Source organism: Lates calcarifer, linkage group LG6 (genome assembly GCF_001640805.2).
Source record: "Lates calcarifer isolate ASB-BC8 linkage group LG6, TLL_Latcal_v3, whole genome shotgun sequence".
Taxonomy (NCBI): Eukaryota; Metazoa; Chordata; class Actinopteri; family Centropomidae; genus Lates; species Lates calcarifer.
In genome coordinates, this window is record NC_066838.1 from 17,817,622 (window position 1) to 17,826,256 (window position 8,635).

The 8,635-nt window shown below is 40.3% G+C and overlaps 1 protein-coding gene across 1 annotated transcript; it reads right to left on the reverse strand.

Annotated features, from left to right (window-relative positions):
- Positions 1-917: 917 nt before the first annotated feature.
- Positions 918-8,478, reverse strand: qars1 (glutaminyl-tRNA synthetase 1). Its single transcript, XM_018685991.1, has 23 exons — positions 8,264-8,478; positions 7,447-7,597; positions 6,777-6,886; positions 6,616-6,691; positions 6,456-6,520; positions 6,282-6,335; positions 5,847-5,910; positions 5,684-5,758; positions 5,474-5,559; positions 5,183-5,269; positions 4,990-5,089; positions 4,825-4,903; positions 4,500-4,739; positions 4,328-4,420; positions 4,078-4,215; positions 3,048-3,135; positions 2,798-2,944; positions 2,604-2,705; positions 2,418-2,510; positions 2,077-2,204; positions 1,920-1,986; positions 1,696-1,821; positions 918-1,573 (listed from the first exon to the last, which is right to left on the reverse strand). Exons 1-23 carry the CDS (start codon positions 8,372-8,374, stop codon positions 1,523-1,525), a joined length of 2,331 nt encoding a protein of 776 aa, XP_018541507.1. The 5' UTR covers positions 8,375-8,478; the 3' UTR covers positions 918-1,522.
- Positions 8,479-8,635: the final 157 nt, after the last annotated feature.

The following is an 8,635-nucleotide window of genomic DNA, read 5'->3' on the forward strand; positions in this document are numbered from 1 at the left end:
ATGGTTTGCATCCACCACACTGGTTTGTGTTGTGGGGCAAATATCTGCCCGAGTATTTACTTAAACTTTCTATTGCTTACTGGGGACAAGTTTAGGAGATTGGACATCTTTCTATGGCTGGAGAAGACGTCCCTGTTGAGCCTGCTGTATAGTTTCCCCTGATACCCAGCAATCAATCAGTGCTTCAGAGCTGAGATGATTAAATGATTAATTGAGTAGTCATTGACAAAATATTTACTGGCCACAATTTTGAAAACTCATTACCTGTCTAAGTCATTCAAAGCAAAATAATAATAATAATAACAACAACAACAATAATAATAATAATAATAATAATAATAATAATAATAATAATAATAATAATAATAATGTAAAAATACTACATAACCACAGCTACCAGCTTCTCAAATATGAATGTGGACCCAAATGACATGGAGTAAACCTGGGGCTTTTGGGGACCCTGCCCATTCACCTTATCTTTCACAGATTACAAACTATAAGCCCAAAACTATTTAGAAACCTAAAAAATATATGGCTCATATATGACATAGTATTGGTTCAATGTTTATTTTTTGTCAATAGTAGCAGTAGCAATTGCAGATTATTCACTCAGGATTCTGTTTTTTATTTATTATATAGATCAAATGTTGCTTTATGTTCTGTTGATTTTAGAGGCTATATTACAGTTAAGCACAAATGTCTACATGAATAGCTAATGCTAGACTTTTCTTAGTGAAGTTAATATGACCAATACCTCCACTTGTTAGGTCATCATATACAAATTACCAGGCAAAATATCACCATGTACTAAATCAAGCATATTTGATTCTGGAAATAAAACAAGTATATTGTATATTCATATTGGCTTCAGCAAACATATCAGTGTATCCTACTTTGAGTTAGTAACACAAACACACTGCAGTTTTTAAATATTATTTATTCTTGTCTCCTGTTAAATAGGACACATGTGCACCACTCTGAGTCTTAAAAAAACACAGTGGTTTGGCACTGAGCCACCACCTTTGTAAGAAAATCATGTTATGGCAATTGAGAGCATCTCTTCTGTGTAACACAAGCTTAGAGCCATTTTGAATTGTACATACATGGGGTCCTTGTTGAACAATAATCAGAGTTGCATACATTCAACAAAGAGGAAACGCTGTAAGTGAATATTATTGCAGCAGATATGTATAAAAAAGAAAAAAAACCAAAGACTCTAACACTGACTGACCAAGCTTCAGATTGATCAAAGTGTTGCCCCAGTCATTTTGATGAGGAAATAACAGCCAACAATCAAGAAACATTATCATAATTTCCAGTTTCAGAGGGACCAATCCATGCAAGAGAACTGCAGCTCAAAAATATGGGTATGTCATTATTGCAGTATCTGATTTGAGTCAATCTCAGCATAAGCAGTCTGTGCCCTTGCTGATGTTACACATTAAGTGATGCAAACAATTTGGACATGTATCTGTGGGCTCATGGGAAGCAGGCTGTGTGGCTTAATCTCAGTCCAATTCCATTAGATCTTCCCTGGGTCTTCTTTGAGGGTGACTGTTCTGTTGAAGATGAGCTATGGTGAAAGAACAAATACAGTTAAATGTGGTTATGTTTCAAACCAGAGTAAATTACCAAATAATTTCTGAACAAAAAACAGAAGCTTTAATCAATGTGAAACATAATAGTTTACTGCACCTTGTCTGCAGTGCTGTCAGGGTCGAGGGAGAAGTAGCCAACTCTCTCAAACTGGAATTTGTCGAAAACTTTTGCTCCCTTGACTGAGGTATCGACTAAGGCACTGCTGATCACCTGCAGGGAATTCTAAATCACAAAAAGAAGAAATGCATTAATGCATTAATGAAATGTCTCAATTAATCCAAAAAGGCCTTCTGTCACGAGGGGGGTGCAGAATTACTCACAGGGTTGATGTCGCTCAGGAAGCCGTTGGGTACTTCGGATGGATCCTCTGGGTGTTTGTGCAGGAATCTAAAAACAAACAGTGAGAGGTTTTGGTTGAGTGAGTTTTCTACATCAAGTATTAGTTGTGAATGACAGTGGTAGTGATTTGTGACTTACAGTCTTTCATAGAGACGCACTTCACACGTCAGCGGCTTGCTGACCCAGTGGATGAAGGCCTTTGGTTTCTCTGCAGTCTCAGATCTGCAGCAGTTCACCTCCAGTTCCACCACATTACCCTGAGCGTCCTGAGAAGCAGAGTGGAGGAAAAAAAGGACATATTGTGAGATCAGTTTGTAAAATTACGCTGTGTTATCCTAAGAGGATACATGAAAGTAAAAACATCAACAGACAGAAGCAAACACTGACAAGTTACACCGAGTTCAAAACTTGGAAGATAAATTTTTTAATTTCAGTCAATGTCTTAATGAGCTACTGAGTGAAATACTTGTGAGCCTTACCTTGATGACCTTCTGCACAGAGATGACATACCCAGCATGCCTCAGACCTACAGGCTGTTCTGGGGTCAGACGTTTGTAACCCTTCTCCATCACCTGCAAACAAAAAGGAGTCTGTCATGTATACAATCAACAAACTGCACAGCAAAGTCTGCCACTTATATTGCACGGGTACTTTTTCTCTCCAACCTCTCTGAAGTCGCTCTGTTCAATGAAGATTGTGCAAGTAAATGGAACCATGTGGCTGCCTTTGGCCTCGTTGGCAGGAAAGTCTGGTACTCGTACATCTGACTGAGAGAGAAGAGGAAGACAGCACGAAGATTCAGCAAGTATGACGCTTATTACTGTGAAAGACAGAATATGTCCTGTGTATTTGTACAAACCTGTGAGTCCTCAGGAAGGTTAGTTATGGTGACTTTGAGTGGTTCCAGCACAGCCATGGCTCTGGGTGCTGTGTCATTAAGCACGTCCCTCACGCATGACTCCAGAAGGTGGGGCTCCGTTGTTGTCTGGGAAACTGTGACTCCGACCTGCCAAGAGATGTAACATATTATTACACAACAGCACCCTCCTCTTACCTTTAATTACTAGTTTATCCATCCACCCATTCATTCTCCCATTCATTCTGCATACCCGTGCACAGAAGTTGTTAATTGCCTCTGGTGGAAAACCTCTTCTCCTGAGCGCAGTCAAAGTGAAGAGACGGGGATCATCCCAGTCTCTGTAATGAGAAAGGATATCCTCCACAGTTAGCTAACAGATCCTGCGTAGTATGAAGATGGTACATGAAAACAATGTTGTGCAGCACAGCGAGAAGTATACAGTCCAGACCATAAGTATTTGGAGAGTTACAAATATTTTGTTTCTCAGGCTCTGTGCTTCAGCACATTCAATTTGAGATAAAAAAAAAATGGACAGTACCATGTCTCAGCTTTACTTAGAGAATGTTTACATTAATATTATATGGTTTGCATTCACTCATGATGTTTTATTTATCTATGTTGTTACTGCAATACTTCAGCCCTTTTCAGACCCAAAATCTGTGACATTTCTAAGTTCATAAAGCTGTTAAAGTGATGTCTTTTTGTCACTCAGATAAAGGTGACTTTTACATAATTGTTCCTTATGGCTTCATAAAGTTACAACAGGACATTTACAGGCAGAGCAACATGTTTAACTGCTATTTTGCACCTGCTGTACAAGAGGAAGTGGTATCACTGCATGAAGACAGCGGTGTTGAGTTTTATCAAGAAAGGAGAGTGTTTTCTGTTCTCTAACAGGCTGCATCACATATGGATTTTGAAGCTTATTTTGCCACTGAAGCCTTAATTAGCTAATCAGTCCACTCAGGGTATCTGTTGATAACATTTTCTAATCCCATACCAGTGCTCTCTTTTTTCCTTTTCCTTTTCTCCTTTACAGAGCCATTAGCCTGCTGTAAGTATAGTTGTATGGTAAATACTGTTCTTCATGTGTTGCTTTTCACCCAAACATTTTCTAAGCACGGGTGAACAAATGCTTTCCATCCATCCAATATCCATAATATTTTTACAGTCATTTTTTAACATTCAGTACAAGACTTTTTTGTAATGTGCTGTAATATAAATAGGTAAAATGAATAATCAACATCTGCAAACAATTAGCAAACAGAAATGCTATCTACCTGACAACGCCAGTCTCCACCAGTTTGATGATTTTCCTCTTGGACACAACAGTATAGGTGAGGTTCAAGCGTCCATATTCCCACTGGACAGGGCAGTACACATCCAGAGCGTTACACAGCCAGTAATATGATGAACGTCTGTCACAAAAATAAGAGAAAAAGAAACAGAAAGGAGGGTGAAGGTTAACAATGCATTTGTTTGCCTCCAAGAAAGATTATCATTTTGAGTCATAATAGAATTCATGTATACCTGGCCTGAAACTCTTTGGTACACAGTGAGTGTGTGATATTTTCAATCGAGTCACACAGACAGTGGGTGTAGTCATAAGTGGGGTAGATGCACCTGCAAAGAAGGAAACAAGTGTGAGTAAAACACATCATTATATTTAATGAAATTACAGGGGTGGTTCAGAATTTCATACCATTCATCGCCTGTACGATGATGTGGCGTGTATTTGATTCTGTACGCCACAGGGTCCATCTTCCCATCCTCCATGACCATCTTCATCCTGAGCGTGGCCTCTCCCTCTGCAAACAGGCCCTTCTTCATCCTCTCAAACAACACAAGGGACTCCTCAATGGGACGGTCCCTCCATGGTGAAGGAGGAGCATTGTGGCCCTTCAGTTCCTCCCCCCTCTGGTGGCACACATATGCATGACCCCTGCAGGACGACAAAGAGAAGAAAGAAACATCACCTAATGGCTTGTGCACATTTACCAACACATACACATAGCTCCTACACTCACCTGCGAATAAGATCCACAGCAAGGTCGTAGAGCTGCTGAAAGTTGTCAGACGCGTGCGTGACAGCATAAGGTTTGTAGCCTGTAGAATACACTTACACTGGTAAGAAACCATTTACATGAATGTGACAATCAGACTAAAGTGTAAAAGTGTAAAATCAAACTCACCAAGCCACTCCACCATGTCCTTGATGGCAGTGAAGTATTTTTCCTCCTCTTTCTCAGGATTTGTGTCATCATACCTCAGGAAACAAATTCCATTGTTTGCCTACAGGAAGAAGTTAAGATTGAAATAAAACACCTGCACCAGAGACGATTTAATAGCTTACGTGGTGGTGAAAGATGAGGAAAAGACGTGTACCTTTGCATAACCAAAATTGAAGTTGATGGCTTTGGCATGTCCGATGTGAAGGATACCGTTAGGCTCAGGAGGAAAACGGGTACGTATCTGAAGGTATTCAGAAATGGCAAGGAGAAAAATCAACACAAATGACCATTTAGTATCATGACCATCATATTTAGTAATTTTGCTAGAAAAATGACTTAAATGTTTAATAGATTATCTATCAAAACAGTTGCTAATTGTTGTTGTTTGGCTACTCAGTAAAATGACTAACCATTTCAGGTTTAGTAAAACATATAAAGTTTGTACCTGTCCACCAGTGAGATCCAGATGCTTTTTGAGCAAGGACATTGTGTTTGGTGTGACCACATAGCCCTCAGTTTTAAAGTTCTCTCCTGTAAGATGGAAGATCAACATACCAAGTAAGTAAACCTCTTAAATTTGCTCTGTTGGTGGAGTAGAGAGAAAAAAAGAGACTGAGACATAACTGCATCTATATCGCAGCTATTTTCTTCTCACCTGGCTTATGGAATTTGAGTGCCTCTCCTCTGAGCTGCTCCATTAGTGACTTTACCTCCCCGGTGCTGACCTCTCCTAAACAACCAACACACACAGTTAAAAACAAACATACACAAACAGTTAAATTCACTGTTGTCTGCCACCCTCTTTGCCTGTTGCTTACCATTCACTGCCACCTCCTCTTTCTTCGCCTTCACCTCATTCTCTGTGACTTTTGCTTTCTGGGGCTGCAAGATAATTAGACAAACAGATTAAATCAAATCATCCAAGCTGCAGTGAGTTGACCTATTGGGAAATTTTTTGAGTTAAATGAGAAGATTCATACAACTCTCATACCTGTTGGGTAAATATGATGCTACAGCTAGCAGCTGGGTAGCCAGAAAAAGGCTAATACCTCTGGCTCTGTCCTAAGGCAACAAAATCCATCTGCCAACACCCCTGAAGTTCATGAATTACTCACTAATGTTTGTTTAATCCACACAAAAATTAAGCGTTAAAAACCACATGTTGTGGTTGTACAGGGGGCTATACCTGTGGCCAGGCACAGGAAGAAAGCAAATAACCAAATTTCCCATTTAAATAATTGTTGAAGCTTCACCTTAGGTTTCTTCTCCAGGTCAGCCTCTGTCTTGGGTCCTAGAAGGTGAAGGACCTTTAAGACCAAAGCCAGAGTTAGTTAGGATATTCTGTGAGAACAACCTAACAACCTCAGATCAAATTATTCAATCACAATGACTGATAAACTACTGCTAATATTCTTTTTCCAACACACCTGCATGTCCACCTCATTTTTGATGACCTTCCCATCAGCCCATTTCAAGGCAGAGCGTGCCTCTCCTGCAACAGACACAAAAGCTCAGTGAGACGTTCTGTCTATCTGTTAGGCTTTAACGGTTTCAAAAACATTTAACTAATCAAGCGTGAGATCATACCCATTAGTAATCCCATGTTGAAGTGGTACCTCTCCTTCAACAGCTGTTCCTTGTGCTTCTTGATCACAGACTCCACCTGCACAACATTCCACAGTCAATGAACGCAACACGCCCCGTAACGATGGTAAAAGGAGATAGTTCTGGTCAGTGTAAGCACTTACTGCGTCTTCAATCTGCTCTGGTGTTATGACCACGCCTACTCCACATGCTTCTTCAAATTCCTTCTGGTTGATGGGGTCCTGAGGATGACTCTTCACAAAGTCCAGTGCCGCTGCAAAAAAACGAATGGAGTGTAAATTATTGAAGCAGGCTAATACAGAAGACATTTTAATCCAGTTACTCTTATTCACATCTAGGCAGCCCATATATCAGGCTGGCACACACTGACTCTGCTTTCTCTCTTCCTCTCAATGCTTCTAAACTCGATCACTATCCACCTCCCCAGCCTCCTTCATGATTTCCATTAGATGTAGTATCAGGATATTTTACACTCGGTATATCATATCCATTAAATGCTGTGCATTTCAGGCTTAGTCTGAGGTTTCTGACCTCTAGGACAGTTTGTATCAAGCTTATTGGGATTTGTTTCAGAGCATCACATGAGCACAGACACAGCAAATTCGAATACATATCATGCTGAAATAAATTCTTTTAAAACTTGTGTCCTGGAGTGCAGTGGTGGGTGACTGAATGCAATTTAATGAACTGCCAAAAACTGCTTGCATTGTGTTCAGGATCAGTCTGGTTAAGTTAAAATGTGTTGTCTTATCAAATACCCTTGTATTCAGTTTGTGATCACACAGTTTTGGTAACTCATCAGTCAGAATTTACCTGCCAGCTGAAGCTCTGTGCAGATTTTGCGCTGAACTATACTGTCTGCAAGGAATGCCAGACGTTTTGCATCTTTAAGGCGAGATGCCATATTGTACAGCAGTGTGCCCATGGCTTTGTCCACTCCTGATGCCCCATGAACACGCTGGGCCTATTGAAACCAAGGAGAAAAGACCACAATTAATAATTTCCTTCAAAATATATGAGTGTCAGAAGCTAATGAGCTGTGGTGAAGTTAAGACAGACAGGGGATATCAGTGTCACTACTTTTCTCTTACTGGTACCAGCCACTCTAATGTATAAATTTGCTAGTTTTACAGTTTTCTATAATAGTTAACTCAACATCTTATGTCTTTGACTGTTGGGAAGGCAAAAAAGTAATTCTACAGGGAGCTTCAGGGAATAATGACCAGCATTTATTGATCAGTTATTAAGAGGCTGTTGTACCTTCGTGGTGTAATGTTTTTTTTTTAAAACAAACTTGACGTGATTAATTTAATTATATAGACCTAAATTATATAGAGTAACCCTGGGTATCTGTGGCCCCTGGGCAGTTTCCCTTTTGCAGTCCAGCCTTGTTGCAACGGAATCTGAGGTCTGCGAAAATGAAAGTACAGTGACCCTTCAAATACTCAGTCATGAGAAAGATATCTTAGAGATAGTGAGTTACTCAGACACTGATTATATCTCTAAACCCATTAACAGAGTACGTTTAAAAAGCTAAGAAGAACAGGTACAACAAGTGAAGTGAGAAGAAGTGAATGTCACAGCTGTCCTTCCAGGGCAGTTCAGATTCCCCCAACACGCCGAGTCGTACCTGAGTAACCGCTTCTTTCAAGGCAGAACTCAAAGCTTCATTCTTCATCGTTTCTTTCGCTTTCTGCTCACTGAGCCCTATGGAAGTGAAAAGTGTCAACGTATCCGCCATTTTTCCACCGTTATTTAGCGGCTAGACCAGAGCCACACAGACACGCCACCACCGTGCAAGACTTTCCTTCTCGGAGAGAGAGCTCGGGACGACTTCCTGTACGCCTCAAAGAAAGAAAGAAAAAAAATAGTATAAGCCAATAGGATAAGGCGGGTGCGGATAGTATGAACCAATCGTGAATGGTTTTGAGTCGAAGTTACCGCCTACTACGAGCGAGAAAGCCAATCAGCGGCTGTGTTGACATCAGTGAGGGAGGGGTTA

Coding starts and splice junctions, on each gene's coding strand:
- qars1 (XM_018685991.1), bottom strand. CDS start 8,374: ATGGCGGATACGTTGACACTTTTCACTTCCATAGGGCTCAGTGAGCAG. Junction 2,706..2,797: donor ACCTTCCTGAGGACTCACAG/GTTTGTACAAAT, acceptor CTTCTCTCTCAG/TCAGATGTACGAGTACCAGA. Junction 1,822..1,919: donor TCCTGAGCGACATCAACCCT/GTGAGTAATTCT, acceptor TTTGTGATTTAG/AATTCCCTGCAGGTGATCAG.